Source organism: Rosa rugosa, chromosome 5, assembly GCF_958449725.1.
Source record: "Rosa rugosa chromosome 5, drRosRugo1.1, whole genome shotgun sequence".
Classification (NCBI taxonomy): Eukaryota; Viridiplantae; Streptophyta; class Magnoliopsida; order Rosales; family Rosaceae; genus Rosa; species Rosa rugosa.
Window position 1 is genome coordinate 24,290,179 of NC_084824.1, and position 22,651 is coordinate 24,312,829.

General features: G+C 38.4%; 2 protein-coding genes across 2 annotated transcripts; one reads left to right on the top strand and one right to left on the bottom strand.

The window, feature by feature from the left end:
* The first annotated feature begins 3,242 nt into the window (after positions 1–3,242).
* Positions 3,243–4,058, top strand: LOC133711404 (uncharacterized). Its single transcript, XM_062137535.1, has one exon. The coding sequence runs from the start codon at positions 3,243–3,245 to the stop codon at positions 4,056–4,058; it is 816 nt and encodes a 271-aa protein (XP_061993519.1).
* Positions 4,059–9,161: 5,103 nt separating this feature from the next.
* Positions 9,162–13,295, bottom strand: LOC133711405 (uncharacterized). Its single transcript, XM_062137536.1, has 10 exons — positions 13,115–13,295; positions 12,937–13,000; positions 12,120–12,817; positions 11,972–12,036; positions 11,648–11,914; positions 10,958–11,419; positions 10,735–10,864; positions 10,081–10,645; positions 9,713–9,944; positions 9,162–9,401 (listed from the first exon to the last, which is right to left on the bottom strand). Exons 1-10 carry the CDS (start codon positions 13,293–13,295, stop codon positions 9,162–9,164), a joined length of 2,904 nt encoding a protein of 967 aa, XP_061993520.1.
* Positions 13,296–22,651: the final 9,356 nt, after the last annotated feature.

Genomic DNA, 22,651 nt, shown 5'->3' on the forward strand with positions numbered 1-22,651 from the left:
ATTGAAACTGATATTTATCCTTGTTAGCTTAACATGATTAAGTTGGTAGGTCTAGTGCTTAGGATTGTCTTGATCAAAAAATATAAAATAACACAAAGAACTTACAGTGGTTCACCAAATTTAGGCTACGTCCACTTTGATTTTTTGGGTTTCATTATTCACAATACAATTTATTACAATTTGTTTGATCACTCACAATCCATATCCTCAATACATCTAAACCACTAATGATAGTACAAAGGAAAATTACATGCTTGATTCCAAAGACAAATTCTCAACACTTTATTTAGGAGATCTTAGATATATATAATTAAGGAGATCCAAATTAATAAGTAAATTTAGCAAAACATTTAGTATGTACGTAGCCCACAACCTTAAGCACTTCAAATTGCACATACACTCCTCGACTCTTGGGTGTATGGGTGTATACAAATGGAAGCTGTAATTAAGAATTCATTTGTATTACTGAAGTAGACCTCAAGAAGAACCCTCCTTCTAATCGTTTTACATCTCGCGCTTCTAAATTAGAGGTTGAGGAAGACTCTAAAAATTTTCCTTAGTCAAACCGAAAAGAAAACAAATCTTCTCATTGGTGCAATCAGCTTGAAAAGTTACCAAATTTGTAAAGAAAACAATTAGATGATATATATATATATATATATATATATATATAGTAGAGGGCTTCCACTAAGGGATTCCTTTTTTTGGTCTTTTATAGGGATAGACATTTGACCAACTTTTAGATCATATTTTCACATCTTAACCGTTCAGTTTTTAGGTCCTAATGTATAGATCACTTTTGCAAATTTTCAGTCAAATTGGTATAATCAATACTGAGTTTCAAATATTGAATTGAAGTCAACTCACTAGTTGATGGTGCAATATATATTACCATCTCTTTTGGATATTTTCCATTAAGCATAAATTATACCACATCTTTAATTGATCGCAAGACAACGTTTGGCCTGAAGTGATGGTAGTACTGTGAGGACATTTCATCTCTTATTACGATGTATACGCAATTAAAGATTTAAATAATCTCTAAATTAAGGAATTGTAAGTAAGACTTTCATAATTAACCACATAAGATAACTTCATTTTTGAACAACTTATTAGACCATATTCTCAACACTTTATGTAAGAGATCTAGGATATAGTGAGATCAAAATTAATAAGAAATCAATAACTCTAAATACCATGTCAGTTTGTCATTTTCGTCTTCCATCCTTCGAGTCTTCAAAGAAAGACATTTGACGAGGAGTACTTGTAATCTCATTTCCCCTTTCCTACACAAACAATAGCAATTAGCATACAAATATACATTTTTCCCTCATAGTACAATTGTTTATAACCAAAAAATCATTAACAAATTTAATTACCAAAATTTGAAACTGTAACAACCTCGAATAGTTTAGATCATGACAAAATTTTATATATTAATATTCTAACAATACCCAAACTCAGTTGCCTTTACATACAATCCAACATAATTTTGTTGTATCGGATTAGAGTCCAAAGAAGGTTTAACAGACTATAGCCAGATTATATGAACAGAATGATAAGATCCTAAACATAATTTTGTTGTATCGGATTAGAGTCTAAAGAAGGTTTAACAGACTATAGCCATATTATATGAACATAATGATTAGATTGTTTGAGCCCAAAAGTATTTTTGGCAAGATCCTTAGTGGGTTTAGCAGAACAGGCCGATACCTGCGGGTTTAGTGGGTTTGTAGAGTGGTTTCGGTATTGTCCACAAGTCTTAGGAGTGGGTTACAATAATTCTCTCCGGTTCCTGCACCTGCTCTCTGGTGACAGAGGTGTGCACACAAAGAAAGGTCTCTCTCGTTCCTCAGGTGGCCGCATGTAGAAACATTGTCTGGACTTCTTCTTGTCACATTTCTGTTCCAAGTTGCGCCTCATATTCCCTCATTGTTTTCACAATCAGATTCACATCTCGCCTGCAGTCAGCCACTTCCATGATTTCTCTCTCCGAGGAGGTCACCTCCTTCCTCTTGATTTACTTTGTTTTCGGAATTCGCAAAATTCGACATGGTACAGTCCCTGCTTAATCTCTATGGCGCTTCCTCTATCAATTGGATCTTTAGCTGCTGCTCTCAATTCTCTAATGAGAAGTTTTATATATACATCCCCAATTACTTAATGCACGTATCTATATTTCTTTGCCGTCGAACTTTCATCTATGCCCCTTATTAATAAATAAACAAAAAACAATCTACAAAACTAAAATAAGAATTAAATGTTGTTTTTTAACATTAAATGCTTTATATAGCAAAATAATAATTAAATATTTTTTATAGGTTAAATTTTCTCCTCGTCTTTGATCATACATGATACAATCGACCTCTCTTCAAGATCATACACGAACGTTAATGATAAATGAAATAATTGTAGTTCACATGAAGAACTAGCAATTAATCAAATTGGCTGAAACATAATGAAAGAGGTTATAAAATCATCAAATATATCTTGATACATGAATACATCATCATAAATCACTTCGTTTGCAAAACAACTGACTGAGCCATGGTTTTACCGATTTTAATATGTCATGACTATATAGATCATGAAGATATTAACATATATTGAATTTTATAAAATCTTAGAGGCATCAAGTTTTTCCACATTGTGAAGGTCATCAAAAAAAAAAAAAAGGAGTAAGATATTTTTTTAAAAGTTTTTCTCATTTATTTATTTAATGAGGAGTATAGATGAAAGTTTGATGAAAAAATGAGACAAACAACTATAAGAGGTGTGCACTTGTATTCTCTTCTCCAATTTAGTTCCTTGTTGTAAAAGAATGAAATAACGATCTCTGCCCTAAATTAGCTCAATTTAATCCAATCCTATTCGATTGGGATTTAAAACCTTAGAGGCTTAGACCCGATTGGTCCTTCTCCTATTGGCAGCTGTACAGGCCCAGTAGGACAAGTCCTGCGTATAAGCCACGCAATTACTTTTTTATTATTATTTTAATAGCTTCGTTGAGATTCTCCAGATCTATAAATACGGGAACGCGTCTCCATTTTTTCTCTACTTCATTTTTTCCTGACTCTCTCTCTCGGTCGCTTAAATTCGTCAGTTGGCTTTTGCGAGGAAGAGTTAGGATTTTCTCTCTCTTTCTCTCACTCTTCTCAATCTCTCTCTTTCTCTCGGTCTCTTCTCAATCTCTCTCTCTTTCTCTCGGTCTCTTTTGCAGATCTGAATCTGATCTGAGATCGATGGATTTGAGATCTGAAATCGAGAGGCTCTGCAGATCTGAATCTGGTCTGAGATCGATGGATTTGAGATCTGAAATCGATCGCCTTTCTCGCAAGCGCAAGGAGGACAATCTCCGACGCGTCGTTGAGACCTCCGAAGGAAATCTCCGCATCTTCGCTCTCGCTTCCTCCTCCGACCACGACGTCGACGAAGGAGACAACGGCGGCTCCAGAAAACGCATGAGGCGACACCGCGGCTGCAACGCCGTCGTTTCATCCACCAAGCTGGCCGCGGAGCGCACCAGGCCCGTCAGATCCGCCGTGAAACCCTATGACGACGGTGGGGATCTGAATAAACACACGAGGGGCATCGGCATGAAATTGCAGATGAAGATGGGCTATAACGGACGTGGACTCGGCAAAAACGAGGAAGGTATTGAAGCCGAATTGAGGTCCAAAAATGAAGGTCTTGGTTTTGATTACAAGGAGGGGACTAAGCTGCTGCGGCGGCGGCCCACATCGTTTGTGAAAGCCAAGGTGGTGCACAAAAGTGTCGCTGCTGGTGACAATGATCACAAGAAGAGCAAAACAGAAATAACCAAAAAACCAAGCAGCCTAGACACTAGTACAGGGGAAGAACACAAGCCCAACGAGCAGCCTAATGAGGCAATTACCAGTGCCGCCGCCACCGGGATGGAGAAGAAGACGATTACCAAAGGTGTCGATTTGCTGGGAAAGGTGATGGCTGATATGAGAAGACCTCTTGATGGAATCTTGGCCGACTTTGAGAACTTGAGTTTGAAAGGTACCAGCTCCACGTGCATCTTAGCTATGTAGCCTACGTGGTGAAAAAAAACAGAACAAAGTTCAGTTCTGAAGTTTAGGCTATTGGACTTTCATCAATTGTCAAGTGCAAAAGGTCCGATATGTGGACTTTGAAATTTTGAACTGTAATTAAGCTACTGAGTGTAATTTTGAAATTTTGTCCGATATAGTTACGAATGAAATCATGTTTTTCTTGGTAATATATTGTATAATTTGAATTCAAGTATGTTTCTGAGATAGTTATTGGTTTGAATCATTATTAGAAGTTAGAAGTTATCTTCATGATAATGCTAACTGAAATTTTCTTTCTTTCAAAAAAAAACAAACTGAAATAAAATAGAGACCCCACATGTCTTTCTCTCATTCCCTTTAGAAGTCTAGTAGGTATAGCACATCTCTCTGTTTAGATCTCCATACAGATGTCGAACTACAATAATTAAAAGTTTAATGTTAAGTCATTAACTGATCATTAAAGAAGAGTGCAAGCATAGTCAATGATCAATGAGCAATCACAATAATCATATACATCTATAACCAATGATCAATGAGTAATGACAATAATCATAAAGAATAAGAACAGAGAGCAGAGTATTAAGTATATAATCCGAGATTATAATTTGATATGATTAGATATTACATAATTGTAATGTTTTAACTTTTTACATTCTAGTTACACACTACTCAGTGGAGAAAAACTTACTTGCAGTAGTGTATCAAAAAATTAATTGCTCCAATTGGTTTGCTGTCAAATCAACTAGAAGTAACTAATCAAAAATGCAGCAGAATTTCTTCAAAAAAAAAAAATAACTGTTCCAGCTGCTTTCCAGTTGATTTGCTGACTACAATTGTACACAAAAAAGTAGTCAGCACAGCTCTAAATAACTTGATGTACTATATGTTACAGATGCGTAAATACCAGATAGAACAAAATGACTAAGAAAGCTGCTTTGCAAATGTAATATGAACTTTCAAGTCAACACCAAGTTTGCTAACGCAGTGTAAACCTCTCCATTGAGGAAACTTCACTGCGTGGCTTTAACGTAGCCAACACGAGAAAATCAATCCACTGTGAATCAAATGAGTTTACAGTATACAAGTAGTGTTGTTCACAACAATCACTTTCACTTAGCAAATAGCTAACTTGTTTTACAGCTGTTCTAACTCCTAACTCAATTATCACCCTATTTGATTGAGTTAATCTTCCAATCTTCCTTGCACTCAACGTCTCACTAATCATGAGAATGAGGTATGCAAACGAACACAGTACACAAGGAAGAACAAATAACAAGCAAAGAGAGTTTTTTTTTTTTTTTTTTTTTTTTTTTTTCAGTAAATGATTTGTGAAAACATACACAACACAAAACTAACAGCTTTTAGATGCTCAAAAACTCTACCTAATAAAATCAATTTCAAAACCTTTTATAGAGGAGCAAGACTCCCCCTCAATCAAATCTCTTTTTCATATCAAACAAGATAAACAAGGAAAGCTTTTAAAACTGATTTTGATAAACACTCAATACTTTATAACTGTTTGCAAATCCAATCTATATTTGATATGCATCTCAAAAACCTTTTAATGCAGATAAGTATCTCAAATCAACTTAATCGATATGCATATCAATTTCAAAGCATATAAATGATATGGAATGAATACCACTTTTAACTCAAGATCAGTGAGGCGATGCTCCTTGATTTCCTCTTCATGATCCGATTCTACAATCTTCATTTTGTTCCTTTGAAACACCGGGAAAATAGGAGAAATACTCTCCTAGTTCTGTGCAACCTCTCGTCTCCTAGTATCTTTGGGAATGTGTGTGTTGAATGAGAATAGCCCAACATACTTACAATCTCCCCCTTTGAGCATTCCCATTCAACACACACACTCTTCAAGTTCTATCCTGCAAAACCGACTTTACAGACACACCAAAAACCAACTATCAAAATATTAAGGAGAAGAACTAAAAGATTTTCTTGAATCGAAGGAATCAGTTTCCATCTTTTTCCCGGATTCAAGTAAAAGTTTATAGAAACAACCAAAATAAGCATCCAAATAGTATGTGCTTATGCACTTACAACCACAAACCAAAATTAAAATAAAGTTATTGTCCAACGAAAGTTAAAATGCAGAACAAGAAATATAATAACTAAAAGATGAATTTTTTACTTCTCCCCCTTTGAATGGGAAAGCTCAGCAATCTCCTCCTTGAGTTTGGTGATCCGATCATAGACCTCTTCACTGTCCTGCAAGGCACCACTGGTTGCATCGAGAGCTTCCCAAGGAACATGAGAAGCGGTGCACGGGCGAGTGGCAGCCCTCTTGCTTGTTTCAGCCTCTGGACGAGGGTCCTCATGGAGTGACGTAGTAGCGTCCTTGCGGGGAAACCCAGGAGGATGACTCTGCATGTTCTGGACTTCCAAAGCAAGCATATTCATTGCAGTGTGACAGCGAATCAAGGAGAAGTTCATGTTAGAGATGTAATCGATCATGCATGTGACCAGCTAATCTGTCACCATAATACCATCACGGAGAGAAGAACGCAGAGCATCAATCGAGTCAGACAAGCTTTCCAGGATGGCTACAAGCCGAGGAGCACGAGCATCCAGGGAGGAAGAGGACTCGCCGGGATGCAGCTTGGGAGAGCGACGAGGCAGAGGAGGGGGACTACGGCTACGCTCACGAGTAGGACGACGGTCCCTAGGACGAGTGAGGCCAGCGTGAGCGGCAGCTTGACGACCTTCGTCTTCCAGGGAGAGAGCATGGCGTTGATTGACGCCCATGAGAGCGGTAACGTTGGTTCGAACCATGAGGAAGGAGAAGAAATTTGAAACTGCACACTTAGACAAACCCTAGTAAAATCCGGAGGAGACAAAGGGAGACATATATAGAGCACAAATAGGGTAGAAATCTCAACAGGCACACGATTTTAACAGAGCTTCTCCGGGAAGAAGAAGAGTTATGACAGTTCACGGCCCAAGAGACACGCATGCACATGAAAAACTCCCCCTAAATTTATGCGTCATCAGTAAGGAAAGGGCATGCAAATAGAGGTCCAATAAGAAAATAAGGAGAGCAGAAAATATCTAGAAAATAACGCGAGATCTTGTAATGATATTACACATGGGAGGCCTTGCTTAAGAATCTAGATGCATAGCATTCTGTCACAACTGGCAAGAGTAAAGAAAGCATAGTTCAAGCACAGAGATACACAAATGATTAAAAATGAGACATATTCCAGTTAGAAGAAGTAACCATGATGTATTCCATCAACAAACAGGATTTGAACTCAAAACCAGAGACCAATCAGTAGGGCTGCGGTGAAAGTGAACATAGAAAATAAATGGAGCTTGGAGATAGACAAGAGAGGGAAAGACAGTTCAGCGAGGACAGTGAACTGAGTATTCTAGTTATGTGGTCGTGTCAGTCAATTTAGGAAGTACAGTTCAAACTCATGTAGTGAGGGACATCTCAGTAACTCCCAGATCAGATGATCTTAGGGTACTAAGCATAACAAGGATGTTCGATGAAATGTACCTCGAGTGACTGCCTGTAGATGCAATAATAAACCTCTTTTACGGACCTGACCAGCCTCAGTTCTTGCAAGCCTCGGAAAGTTCACCACAACCAAGACTTGATTACTTTGAGAAAGGCAGTTTTGACCTTGTGAATTTCTCCTTGGTAAGCATCGGCCTAGCCTCAGTTCTTACAAGCCTTGGAAAGTTCACCACAACCAAGACCTAATTACTTTGAGAAAAGGCAACTGTAACACCATTCAACCTTGTGTTGTTAAGTTGTACTCAGTTCACCAACTATACCAAAAAGCTTATCCCTCTGATCTAATAACATGCCACCACTTATAGTTATATGTGCTAGTGCGAGATGAGCACGACTGACTGATAACCAAGAAGAGAGTACAAAAACATTGTCCAGAATAAGACATGGCAGTAGTAAAAGTAAACTAAAAATATGAACAACTTGTAAAGGAAGTGGTCAAAGTACACTAAGTTCTTACTTTACTTCCTGACAGTTGGACAGAAACAACGCATCCTTAAACCTTACTACAAATGCCAAGAGCATTCCTTAACATTTCGAATCTAGCAGTGTCGAGTGGCTTAGTGAAAAGATCAGTTAGTTAAGTGTCAGTGGGGACAAAACTCAATTCAAGAATTTGTTATTCAACTAAATCTCTAATGAAGTGATATCTGAGATCAATGTGCTTAGTCCTAGAGTGTTGAACAGGATTCTTGGTGATATTTATGGCACTTGTATTATCACAAAAGATAGCCAATTTACCTTGAGAAATTCAGTAATCCTTAAGCATTTGCTTCATCCAGAGCATTTGCGTGCAACAACTCCTAGCTGCAACATATTCAACCTCAGCAGTAGACAGTGAAATGCAGTTCTGTTTCTTGCTGTGCCAAGCAACAAGATTGTTTCCAATGAAGAATCAGCCTCCAAAGGTGCTTTTTTCTGTCCTTCAAGTTCCCTCCCTAGTCAGCATCAGAATATCCTGCAATCTCCACATTAGTGTCAAAGGTGTAGAAAATACCATAGTTAACTATACCAGCAACATATCAGATTATTTTTTTGACAGCTTCTAAGTGAGATTCTTTGGGATTAGCTTGAAATTGAGCACACACTCCCACACTATAGGAGATATCAGGTCTACTGGCAGTGAGATACAGCAAGCTACCAATCATGCTTCTGTAGAGTGTGGAATCAATTGATTTCCCATCCGGATCATCGCTCAACTTTGTAGTGGTGCTCATGGGATTGTTGACCACATTTTTGGATTGAAGACTAAACTTTTTGATGAGATTCTCAGCATATTTGGTTTGTGAGAGAAATAGACCTGTATCAAGCTACTTAACTTGCAATCCAAGGAAAAAGGTTAGTTCACCACACATGCTCATTTCAAATTCACTTTCCATGACTGATTGAAATTCTTTGACAAAATGTTTAGATGTAGAACCAAAAACAATGTCAACAACATACACTTGGGCAATGATAATATCATTTTTTACTTGTTTGACAAGTAAGGTTTTATCGACAGAGCCCCTTGTATACCCTTTTTTCACAAGATGAGTGGACAACCTCTCATACCAATCTCGAGGAGCCTACTTCAGCCCATACAGAGCTTTCTTGAGTCTGTAGATATGGTCCAGATTATGTGGATCTTTAAAACCTTGAGGTTGTTCCACATAAACTTCTTCCTGCAGTATCCCATTCAGGAAGGTAGTTTTGACTTCCATTTGAAACAATTTGAATCTTAGACGGCAGGCCACCGCCAGAAGTAGTCTCACAGATTCTAATCTAGCAACATGAGCAAAAGTTTCATCAAAATCAAGACCTTCAACCTGTGAGTAACCCTGAGCCACTAACCTAACTTTGTTCCTGATTGCATTCCTTTATTCATCACTAGCTTATTCCTGAAGATCCACTTAGTGCCAATTACATTACAATTTCCAGGTCTAGGTACCAAGTACCACACATCATTCCTAGTAAATTGATTTAACTCTTCCTGCATATCACTAATCTAGTCATCATCCAACAAGGCTTCCTTCATATTTTTTGGTTCAATGAGAGAAACAAAACCACATTGGGATATAATATTCATAGTGATCAGATTTTCTGTAATAAAACAAAGCAAAACATTTTCTTGACTTACCTCATTCAGACTCACCTGTGTAGCTGCTTGGCTTCTAGTTTTGAGACCATCTGACAATTTTCCAATGACATCTTGACTGGAATGATCCTTCTGGACTTGTTTGAACCCTCTTCTTATTACAGGAGCTGGCTTAAAGATGCTGTCAACATGTTCATCCTGTTCATTAGTTTTCGACGTGTCTTGTGGGACTGAGCTTGAAGGAGAAGATGTATCTACATCAATATCCGCCTGTCTAATATAATGATCATCAATATATACGTTAATAGATTCCATAACAATTTTATTTCTTTTGTTATAAACTCTATATGCTTGACTATTAACAGAGTATCCAAGAAAAATACCATCATCGCTTCTTGCATCAAATTTACCTAGTTGCTCTCGATCGCACAAGATATAGCATGGACTTCCGAAAACACGAAAAATGCCCTATGTTAGGTTTCTTACCCTTCCACAGCTCATAAGCTGTTTGTTCAGTACCAGGTCTCAAGAAGACTCTGTTGATAGCGTAACATGCAGTGCTAATTGCTTCAGCCCAGAAATTTGTGCTTATACCTGCAGAATGTATCATGACTCGTGCCATGTCCAGCAGTACTCTATTCTTGCGTTCAACTATTCCATTCTTCTGTGGAGTGATAGGAGCTGAAAACTCATGAGAAACACCTAACTCATGAAAGTAGTTAGCAAAAGCAACATTTTTGAATTCAGTGCCATTATCGGACCTTACTCTTATCAAGCACATATTTGTGGATTGTTTTTCAATTAACATTCTCTGACCTAATCCTTTGAAGGATTCAAATGTTTCAGCTTTGTCTCTTAGAAAATTAACCCAAGTATACTTGGAAAAATCATCGACTACAACTATCATGTAATTCTTACCTCCAATGCTCTCTATTTGAGCTGGTCCCATAAGATCCATATGCAGCAGTTCCAACACTGTAGTGGTAGTTGGAGAGTTTATTGCCTTATGGGGAGACTTGGTTGCTTTCCAGTCTTGCATCCTCCGGATATCTTGTCAGTCTTACCACTCAGACTTGGTAGACCCCTGACACATTGTTTGGTGGATAGTTTGAGCAGATCCTGATAGTTCACATGTCCCAATCTTCTGTGCCATGTTTCAAAGGTCTCTTCAGCAGATCGTACAAAGAAGTAAGCCTATGCATTCAGAGATTCATTAGCTTGAATGTGATAACAATTATCTGGTGATCTCTTACCTCACATAATATTTTCACCCTTTTTATCGAGGACCAGACATCTTTGCTTTTTGAACCAAACATCCTCATAATCATCAGCCAAGTGACTGACACTTATTAGATTAGCAGTTAAACCTTCAACATACAAGACATTTTGGAGATTAGGAATTCCTGGAGTATTGACAGGATCTTGTGCAAGAATTTTAGCTTTCCTCCCATCACCGAAAGTAACTGAGCCCGTGGTGCATTCATCTTGAAATGAAGAAAACCAAGACGTGTCACCAGTCATGTGTCTGGAGCAACCACTGTCCATATACCAGAAATCCTTTCGCTTGTCTGGCAAGGCAGTCAGTGCTACCAGGCAAGTTGCATCAATATGTGATGAAGTAATATCTGTACTTACACATGCCATAAGACAATTAGCATTAATGGAGTCAGATGAATCAATGTGATTATAAGAGCAATTGTTCAATTCATTTCTAATCCAGACAGGTTTATTCACAGTGTGCATGTTTGCCTTGGTGACCAAATCAGTCAGTTTATTAATAAGGACTTTTTGTTCTTTGAGTTCATAATGCAATGATTCTACTGACAACTTTTCTTCTCCAGATGAGCGCAATATAAGTCTCTCATTACACCTAGGTCTAATATATCCCAATTTACCACAGTAGTGACATGTAGGAATAAAAGATCTAAAAGTTGAGTACCTGTTCTGACCAGTTGAAGTTTCCTAGTCCATCCTTACCTGAGTGACATTCTGAAGAGGTTTCGGTTCCTTGTCAACTTTTGTCCTGGGTCTTGTGGTAGTGTCCTTTATGACCTTAGTGACTGAATCACCTTGCCCCACTACTGGATTCATTTCTCTCACAGAGCGTGTACTTTTGGAACTTTCTCCCGAATATCCAAGTCCAAATGTATCATGATGGGCTTTTCCTGAACTAAATAACTTTGACGCAGTTCCAGAACTTATCTCAAACTTTGTGAACTTCTCTTGAGTGGACTTCAGTTCTTCCTGCAATGATTCATTTTCAGTTAATAGGTTCAAGTTTAAAGCACGTTGTCCTTTTACCTCAAGTTCAAGCATCTTGATTTTGTTCTTGAGCTCAGCACATTCATTCTTCCAAGTCTGAGAATCTTTGTCATTTTGTGACTGTGTAATTCATCTGTAAGCTTGTTTTTTTCTTGTTCCCATGTGATTTGATAAGTCTTCCACATACGCTCCAACTTGTCTTTCTCAGCCTTTAATAACTCAACTTCATCTTCCAAGCTTGCATTTTTTACCAATGTGGATTTTGATGCTTTATAGAGTTGTTTGCAACGGACAGTGGTCTCGTCATCTGAGAATCCTTCATCACTTTCAGAATCAAGTGAGAAAGATGAGACGAAAGCTACATTTTCAGCCTCTTGAGTTTCATCATCACTCCATGTCGAGAGAAGATATTTGTTATTGTTACTTCCATGCTTCTTGTTACCACAATCAGTAGAAATATGGCCATAGCCACCACATTCATAGCATTTAATTTTTCCAGAATTATTTCCTCTAAAATTTCCTTTCCTACTTTTAGCATTGTTATCACTGCTACCACTACTGACAAAGTTTTTCTTGGGAGCATTGAAATTTTGAGAAGAAGATTTGTTTCTAAGGAACTTTTTGAATTCTTTAGTCGGAAGAGCAAGGTCAAGTGGTTTAGCCTCCTCTTCTGTCCCTTTTACGACCTTGAAAGCTACACCTTTGGATTTATTTTCAGGTTTTAGCCTTAGTTCATACGTTTTGAGATTTCCAATAAGTTCATCCAGTGGATAGTCATCAATATCAAAAGAATCCTCAATGCTAGTGACCTTAGAATGAAACTTCTCTGGCAAGGCCCTAAGAATTTTCTTAACAACCTTATCTTCATCAAAAGGGGCACCAAGACTACGACATTGACCAGTAATTTTTAAAATTCAACCATGAAAGTCATCCACAGTTTCATCATCTCCCATAGTCATAATTTCAAATTCATAAATCAGACCTTGTAGTTTTTGTGCACGTACCTTTTTGTTGTCTTGATATGTAGTCTGCAGCAGATCCCAAGCTTGCTTTGCAGTATCACAATGACTGATCCTCAGCTTTTCATGTTCAGAGAGAGCAGTAAAGATGCTATTTTTTTTGCTTTGAAATCAGCTTGAAGATCACGTACTTCCTCATCAGTAGAGGCAGATGAACCCTCACCTTTAGCTGGAACTATAGGTGTCTTCCAGCAATTTTCCACAATATTCCATACATGTTCATCTTGAGCATACAAATATGATTTCATGTATATCTTCCATTGAGTATACTTTTCACATCCTCCATCAAACCATGGAGGACTGTTAATAGATCCACCAGCAGCTCTATCTCGTGATTGTTCCATCGTCCCTGCGATCTACTAGAAAAATCTAGAACCCACTTTGATGCCAATTGTAAATACTAGATAGAACAAAATGACTAAGAAAGCTGCTTTGCAAATGTAATATGAACTTTCAAGTCAACACCAAGATGCTAACGCAGTGTAAACCTCTCCACTGAGGAAACTTCACTGTGTGGCTTTAACGTAGCCAACACGAGAAAATCAATCCACTATGAATCAAATGAGTTTACAGTATACAAGTAGTGTTGTTCACAACAATCACTTTCACTTAGCAAATAGCTAACTTGTTTTACAGCTGTTCTAACTCCTAACTCAATTATCACCCTATTTGATTGAGTTAATCTTCCAATCTTCCTTGCACTCAACGTCTCACTGATCTTGAGAATGAGGTATGCAAATGAACACATTACACAAGGAAGAACAAATAACAAGCAAAGATAGTTTTTTTCAGTAAATGATTTGTGAAAACATACGCAACACAAAACTAACAGCTTTTAGATGCTCAAAAACTCTACCTAATAAAATCAATTTCAAAACCTTTTATAGAGGAGCAAGACTCCCCCTCAATCAAATCTCTTTTTCATATCAAATAAGATAAACAAAAAAAGCTTTTAAAACTGATTTCGATAAACACTCAATACTTTCTTACTGTTTGCAAATCCAATCTATATTTGATATGCATCTCAAAAACCTTTTAATGCAGATAAGTATCTCAAATCAACTTAATCGATATGCATATCAATTTCAAAGTTATATAAATGATATGGAATGAATACCACTTTTAACTCAAGATCAGTGAGGCGATGCTCCTTGATTTCCTCTTCATGATTTGATTCTGCAATCTTCTTTTTGTTCCTTTGAACCACAGGGAAAATAGGAGAAATACTCTCCTAGTTCTGTGCAACCTCTCATCTCTTAGTGTCTTTGGGAATGTGTGTGTTGAATAAGAATAGCCCAACATACTTACAAGATGCATAGTAGTTGAGCGGTTATTCATTCACTTTTTTTTTGTTTGATCTTCTTTAGTTCCCGGTGATGGTGATGTAGTTCTTTCATGCCAGGATTCCCTGTCAAGTTATTATAAGATTTTTTGTTAGGAATTTGTATAAATTGATTTCAGTTTCAGGTTCAATACAAATGTATTATAAATAGATAATACTTACCTTTTGCTTATCTTTTCTGGTTCACCAATGAAGAGTGCTTTTTGGCTTGTTTCTACTGTTCTCTTTATTTTTTTTTTCTGAGGTAGAACGATCTGGGGTAGCTACTCCTACAGGAGTCTCTGGATAAGGAAATATGGCCTTCACAATAAGCTTGCTATTAGACCTTGGCTCGATCTGAAAGAGGTGATGTTGGCCAATCGTATCCTCGATTTCCTTTGGCAGTATCTGTCTTGTTGGATATTGTCTTCTGTTCATTAATTCTTGACAGCTGTTGTCGAAGAGTTGCTCAGCTGCTTTCCCCATCAAAATTAGTGTGGCTTCATTTTCAAGATCCTCAATTGTCATGTACACTCTATAACTGTGTGAAAAATGTTTATGTACTATTAATAAAAGAACAACTGTTGTAAAACAAACATAAAATAATTTGAGAGAGAGAGAGTTTAGACGCAGATAATGGAGAGTGTGTCATATTCATCTCACTATGAGGAGTCTTATATAGGGCTACATCTTGTGTACAAAAGATAAAACATCAATCACTCATACAATTACGAATGTGTCAATCGCTAATTAGAAGCATATCAATCGCCAATCAATAGTAATGGCATGCATCAAGCAATACCTATTGCATGAATAGCCATATCATTTACAACACTCCCCCTTGGATATTCTATGTCAATAGTGTTGGTTCTGCTATGCGCTTCTAAGTTGCCTCGTCAAAAACCTTGCCAAGTAATAAAAACCCTGTGGGAGAAAAACAACCTTGGTCGAAGGAGAAAAAGAGCACAACGCGCGTGAATGTGGAGTAGTCGTATCACAACAGAGATAGGTGAAGTCTTCTTATCATCATCGTAAGTAGATAGTATGTCTACGAGAGGTATGCATTAGAGTTGCTACACCAAAACCTTGCCCGGTAAACCCAGTGGGAGAAACCCGTGGTCGAAGGGAAAAGATGAGCAAATGCATATATGTCAAATCAAAGCATCTTCCGGATGCAGTAAGTGGGGTGACCATGCCAAAGATGTGCCTCGTCAAAACCTTGCCAGGTAACAAAACCCAGTGGGACAAAAATAATCCTGGACGAAGGACGAAAAGAGTACACGATGGTCAAGTGGGTATGCTTCAGGATACTCCCCCTGATTTCGACTCCCCCTGAAAATTACATTTCAGGTAATTCAGATAGTTTATGTAGACCAATACCTTGGACATGCTTCTGGAATGTAGACTTTGGTACTGACTTGGTGAAGAGGTCTGCACGATTGTCTTCAGATCGAGTCTGCTTAACTTCAATCTTCTGATGCTTCTTGTTGCTGATTGAAGAAGAACTTCGGTGCAATATGTTTGGTGTTGTCTCCTTTGATGAAACTCATCTTTATCTGCTCTATGTAAGCAGCATTATCCTCGTAGATAATGGTTGGTTCATCAGTGGTGGAATGCAGTCCACATGTGCTTCGAACATACTTTGTAACGGCTCTTAGCCATGTACATTCACATACTGCTTCTTGAAGAGCAAGTATCTCAGCATGATTCGAAGAGGTAGCAACAAGTGTCTATTTCGTAGACCTCCAAGAAATTGCAGTATTCCCAATGGTAAAGACATAACCAGTTTGGGAACGTGCCTTGTGCGGGTCTGATAGATAGTCTATATCAGCATATCCAACAAGGCAAGCATCATTCTGAGGATCAAGGGGGTGATCCATTCCTTGATGCGTAGGGATAGGATAAGCCCATATCCGCCGTACCTCTAAGGTAGCGAAAAATGTCTTTTATGCCACTCCAGTGGCGGCGTGTTGGCGCAGAGCTATATCTAGCTAACAAGTTCACTTCAAATGAGATGTCCTATCTAGGGCATTGAGCCAAGTACAATAATGCGCCTATTGCACTTAGATATGAGACTTCTGGCACCAATATCTCTTCGTTATCATCTGCAGGACGATACGGTTCTTTCTAGACTTCAGACGACCATGGGTGTGCTTGCTTTTATCCTCATTAAAGCATCTTAACATCTTCTAGATGTAATTTGGTTGATGGACCAAAATTTCATCTGCACTGTCCTCAGACTTCAGGTCGAGACAATAATTTGTTTCCCAAGGCCTTTCATCTCAAATTCCGACTTCAGGTGTTTTGCGGTTTCCTTGATCTCTTCAGGAGTATCAGTCAAATTTATGTCATTGACATAGACCGCCACAATTCCAAACTAGGAACTTGCTTCCTTAATAAACATGCATGGGCATAGTTTATTATTCACATATCCCATCCCGATTAAATATTCACTTAGACGGTTATACCACCTCCGTCTGGATTGTTTCAATCCATAAAGTGAACGCCTCAAAACTAATGAAGAGCGTGTTCCGTGGTCTAGAACTATTTGCATCGGGTATATTAAGTCATTCAGGAACTTTCATGTATATCTCTGTATCATGATCCCCATAGAGATAAGTTATGACCACATTCATAAGCTGCATATTCAGTTTTTCGGAAACTACCAAACTGATAAGGTAGTGGAACGTTATGACGTCCATTACGGGAGAATACGCCTCCTCGTAATCAATCACAGGGCGTTGAGAAAATTCTTGCGCCACTAGACGAGCCTTGTGTATCACAATCTCGTTTTTCTCATTATGCTTCCTTACAAATACCCATTTAAATTTTACGGGTTTAACACGGGGAGGTGTAGGAACAACAGGTCCAAACACCTAGCTTTCTCTTTGTCAAGGAATCTAATTTGACCTGGATTGCTTATTTCCTTTTTGGCCAGTCGTCTCTACGTTGACATTCATCAACGGAGCGAGGTTCGATGTCATCGCTATTTATAATTTCGGTAGCTACTGCGAATACAAGTATATCATCGATGATAATCTCATTCCGATTCCAGATCTCACTTAAGCATGCATAATTTACCGAGATTTCTCTATTCTCGGGAGTGGGTTCAGACGTTGGAGCGTCCCCCAACGTCGTCTCTTCTAGGACGGACCCATAATCCGGAATTGTCTCGTGAGATGGATCAGTTGAGATCGCGATGTCTAGTGGATTCGTTGGTGCCAGTTTTACCCTCTTCCAGGGATAAGAATCCTTCGAACCTAGTGGTCTACCTCGCTTCTGGGCAGGGACATGTGACTGGTTACCGCCATGGTCGTACCTCGTCCATCTGGGGCGACGCATCCTACAGGGATATCTATCCTTGCAGGCACATTTGCAGCAGGTATATGTGATCTCGTCACTTTAGCTAGATCAGAGAAAGTGTCTCTATAGATCTAGAATTGTCCGCACTTCAGTATTTTCATGCGGTTTGGGGATCAAGATGAGACATTGTGGGGCCATTCCATGTTAATTCACGCCGTTCAGGAACGGTAACGTTCTTATCTCCCCCTAACGGCGGGAAGACTGTCTCATCAAAGTGACAATCCGCAAATCTAGCGGTAAAGAGATCGCCTGTCAAGGGCTCTAAAGAGCACATAATGGATGGGATTCATAATCGACATACATGCCCATCCTTTGTTGAGGACCCAATTTTGTACGTTGTGACGGCACAATTGGCACGTGGACTGCATACTCAAATGCGCGTAAGTGCGAAACATCAGGTTCGTACCCAGTCACCAGCTGTAACGCGGAGTAAGGTTGGTAGCAGTGGGTCTCAACGGGACCAACATAGCTGCATGCAAGATTGCATAGCCCCACGCAAAAACTAGAAGCTTGGTGCGCATTACCAAGATTCTATTTGCGAGACCATCTTGGGTGTGAACATAGGGAACTATATGTTCAGCATCAATCCCAAGGGATATGCAATAATCATCGAAAAACTTCGATGTAAACTCTCCGGTATTATCAAGTCTTATAGACTTTATGGGATAATCCGAGTGGTGAACCCTCAATTTCATGATCTGGGTGAGAGTTTAGCAAAAGCAGCGTTTTCTTGTGGACAATAGTGTAACATGTGATCACTTTGTCGATACATCAACCAAAACCATTAATATTTAACTGGTCCACATGGTGGTTGGATATGTCCACAAATTTCCCTTGCATTCTGTGCAGAAAAATGGTGGTGTATGTACTAGTCTTTGCATATAATGGTCTAGTATGACATAGCGTGTCATTATATACAAGACCCTTATTCAGAAGGGGATGCACCTGCGATGAATTGAGGATACGGTGCATCATACTTTGACCTGGGTGTCTCAAACGGTCATGCCATAGCAAGTAGTTTCTTGAATTAGTTAGCTTCTAGCTGACAGATTCCAATTTCTCCAGTGTACGCTTCTGGCCACACACTTTGGAGGTTATGCAAAGATATTACACTCATTTTTCTCAGTGGTTTCAGCGTGATAACCGTTGGTTCGAATATCCTTAATACTCAATAACGTTCTTCTGGAACGTGGAGATTATAAGGCCTCATTAATGGTAGGTTCAGTACCATTGGACAACATATAGTGGGTTTTGCCATAACCCTCTATCAGGTTAGATTGGCCTGATACGGTTGTCACAGAGGTATGAATAGACAATAAGTTTGAAAAATATCTCCGATCTGGGAGTATGGTGTGCGTAATAGCACTTTTAACCAGACAACAAACTTCCCCACAGAATATGCCTATTCATTTATTTAATTCAATGGATCACATGTATGAATAAGTTTATTGAATTAAATAAATTCGAACATAACCACATTTCTATAATCCAAAATAATTGAAAACATAAATCACCAAAATCCGAAGATGTTTCATTCATTAAGATGAAATAGATATGGCACAAGGGGCCAATTATACTTATGTCTTCGAGTTCTAATCCTCGGTATGTTCAGTAACTGCCTGAAAATCCATGATCTCTAGTGTGGAATCAATAGAAAATGACCCTTCAATAAAGTTGATATTTTGAGTTCCGCGACTGGCGTAATACTCATCTACTGCTTCGGCTATCGCACAACAGGTGCAGGACCAGCAGTCAATTCCTCCACATTGATAACAAAGATCATGCTGATTCTGGTGGCAGCGGGCCGGACCAGTGTTCCTTTCAACTCGGGCTTGCTGAGTTATGGCATCATGGTTCCTACCACGTGGAGCCTGATTATATGGCCTCTTGGGCTTTAGCCAAGTGGCAGACGGTCATATGGGCTAATTTCGTTCTGCCAATCATGTCTTGCTCCAAGCAAGAAAATGGTCATTTGATTGTGAAAGTGCTCTTCCAGAGCAACCCAAAGAGTCTGTGTATCCTCTTCATCGGATACTCAACTTGGAGTGTTTTCTCCATATGTTTCCTTTGAAAATTATGGCACTCATATTAAAAGCCTCAATGACGACATTGTTAGCATTGATTGTTGATCTCATCTTCTTTGCAATCAGATGAATTTTCACATCTTGAGTTCACTTTAGATAGTTTCTTCTGGAAACATCCAAAGTAACAAAGTCAAGCATGTTGAGATTTGACATTTCTTACAGGAAAGGAACAAATAATATTAGTGCTTTGGGTAATATCATCCATAAGCAAGTAATGAGAACTTTAGGTTCTATAACATGGTATGAAAAATCGGATTAGACATGTAAAATCTACTGGTTTTATCATGTGTGGTGAATTTATGAAGGAAACTTCAAGTTTCTTAAATGGCATTATCGAAACTACAAGTTCGATTTATGTATGAACTACTGGTTCATTTAGAACTTCTAGTTCATTAGGTACCTGCATTTTCTACACATATATTCTAGTGCGAAAATTTAGACAAGTAACACAATAATATTGAATTGAGCAAATTGAAATAATCTCACAAATTTGGATAAATAAAAATCACAAATCAATTGAGATATTAATTGCATGCTTGTAATATAACAGATTAATTATCACACAATTATGTGAATAAATGCTTCTGGCAATTAATTACACATATTAGATATGGTGAATGTATTTACAATATGAAATTATTTTTCCTTTTATTTTGATTCTGCTGGACCAAAGGAGTGGGCTTGATAGTGAAGCCTATCGGGTTTAGTCTGCGGGCTTGTGACCCGACCTTTCATGCGTAATTCAAATGGTGTGTGAGACCTGCTGGGCTGCTAGGTCCTGCTGAGGGAGAGTGGGCCTGCTGGGCTCAGGCTAGTCTGCCAAGGAATGAAAAGTTATTACTCAACCCTTTCGGTAACTCCAATTGAATACGACCAGGTAAGGAAAGATGAGGTTTAGGTGGAGCGAGGCTCGCTTAAGTACACGGCCTCATCTGAACCTTTCCTAGACATCGCATCCAACTGGATGAGCCTAGTTTGAGAAGATTCATAACTTTTGTCATGGTAACATTTAGTGAGCTTCTATTCTGGCCTTGCAACTTGGGCCTGAGCTTCTGGCTCGAATTTGTTGCTATGACTTTGGGCTTGATTTGAGCTTCTGACTCAGCCTCTATTAATATTCACGATTATAACATAACCAAATTCAATATATGTTATTAAATCGTAACATAAATAAATTAATGCAGCGGTTATATACCTAAGGAAATGGGTTCAAATCCCATTAATGCTTCTGGCATTTCGTATAGGTAATAAATTTGGGCAAATGCTTCTGGCATAATGTTAATGTAATAATCGCGTAATAATTTAGCCCATAATTCTTCTATCATAATTCACGCAATAATTCAGAATTGTCACAATGTGATAATGAAGTGATTGTGGTAATGAGCATAAATTACTATGGTAATTGCTTTGGATAAAATCAATCAAAATCAAATCACGGGTTGAATCAATTGATCAATCACCAATTATATGGAGTTGAATCTGCTTCTGGCAGTATTAATATTAAATGGTGTTGATAAATTCCAGCTAGCCATAGTGGCATAGTGGACAATGTGCTAGGCTAATGCATGCTGTGGCTGGGTTCGAATCCGAGGAGTAGCAGAATCCCTTTTCTTTTTGCTTGTTTTTTTTTAATTGGTATGCACTATATGGTACTACTGGACCAAATGCTTCAAATCCAAGAATCCTAACCTTTTTTTCTTTTTCAACCAAACAATCCAAGCCAAATAAACCAAGACACATAAACGAATATATATAAATATGTATATACCAAATATTAGGGTTCTTGCATCATGGTGATTGTTCATATTCAATCATTAGGCTCAATAAGCATGAATATGAAATTAGATTTTGGAAAACATTACTTGATGAAGAACGGATGAATCTTCAGCTTATGTGTGCAGAACTGAGAAGGTTGTCTTCTCAGCCAATCCAAGAGCTATTCGCCTCTTCTGAACAGCTCCCACTTCGAATGGTGTACTGGTCTCAAAACCACTCCATTAGGGCTGAAATTTGGAGGTCAGCTAGAAGAGGCAGAGACGAACAACTTTGATGAAGAAAAGATTTTGATCTGAGGTCCCGATCAAGAGGTTTCGGGGCGTGCAAACAGGCTAATCTGCACAGGAACTGGCGTGCTGCTGTGCTGCAGGGGCAGCAGGCGTGCGACGATGCTGCAGGGGCAGTAGGGACTGCAGGGAGGCTGCGGCAGGGAGGTTTTTTCCTGGCTAGGGCTTTGGTTGATGATCCTCAATCTTGTCTCAATGGTAGAACTATTCGTGCTGATAACGTGTTGTAAAACAAACATAAAATAATTTGAGAGAGAGAGAGAGTTTAGACGCAAATAATGGAGAGTGTGTCATATTCATCTCACTATGAGGAGTCTTATATAGGGCTACATCTTGTGTACAAAAGGTAAAACATCAATCACTCATACAATTACGAATGTGTCAATCGCTAATTAGAAGCATATCAATCGCCAATCAATAGTAATGGCATGCATCAAGCAATACCTATTGCATGAATAGCCATATCATTTACAACAACAACGATATATTTATCTTTAATAGGTTATGAAAATAGGGCGCTTAAGAGTTAGAATGTAAATAAATGTAATAATTATCATTGAAATGTATATGTGACATTGTGACCGATGATTTGAACAGAGTTTACCATGGGAGAGGTTCTTGCGCATCATGCTTGTTGCAACTCAATTGGCTGGAATTTTCTTTTTGTCGAAGTTGCTTGTGGCACAATGGACAGCCGTTGTACCACCAACTGTCGTGTGTTGAGAATCTGGAGATTTTACCGCTGCAATAAACAATATCATTATGCAATTTTATGTGTATATTGTGAGAGTGTAGTTAGATGGATAAAAAATTATAGTAGTGAATCATTGCTATGTAAAGAAGAAAAATAGGATTGTTTGTCACTAGGC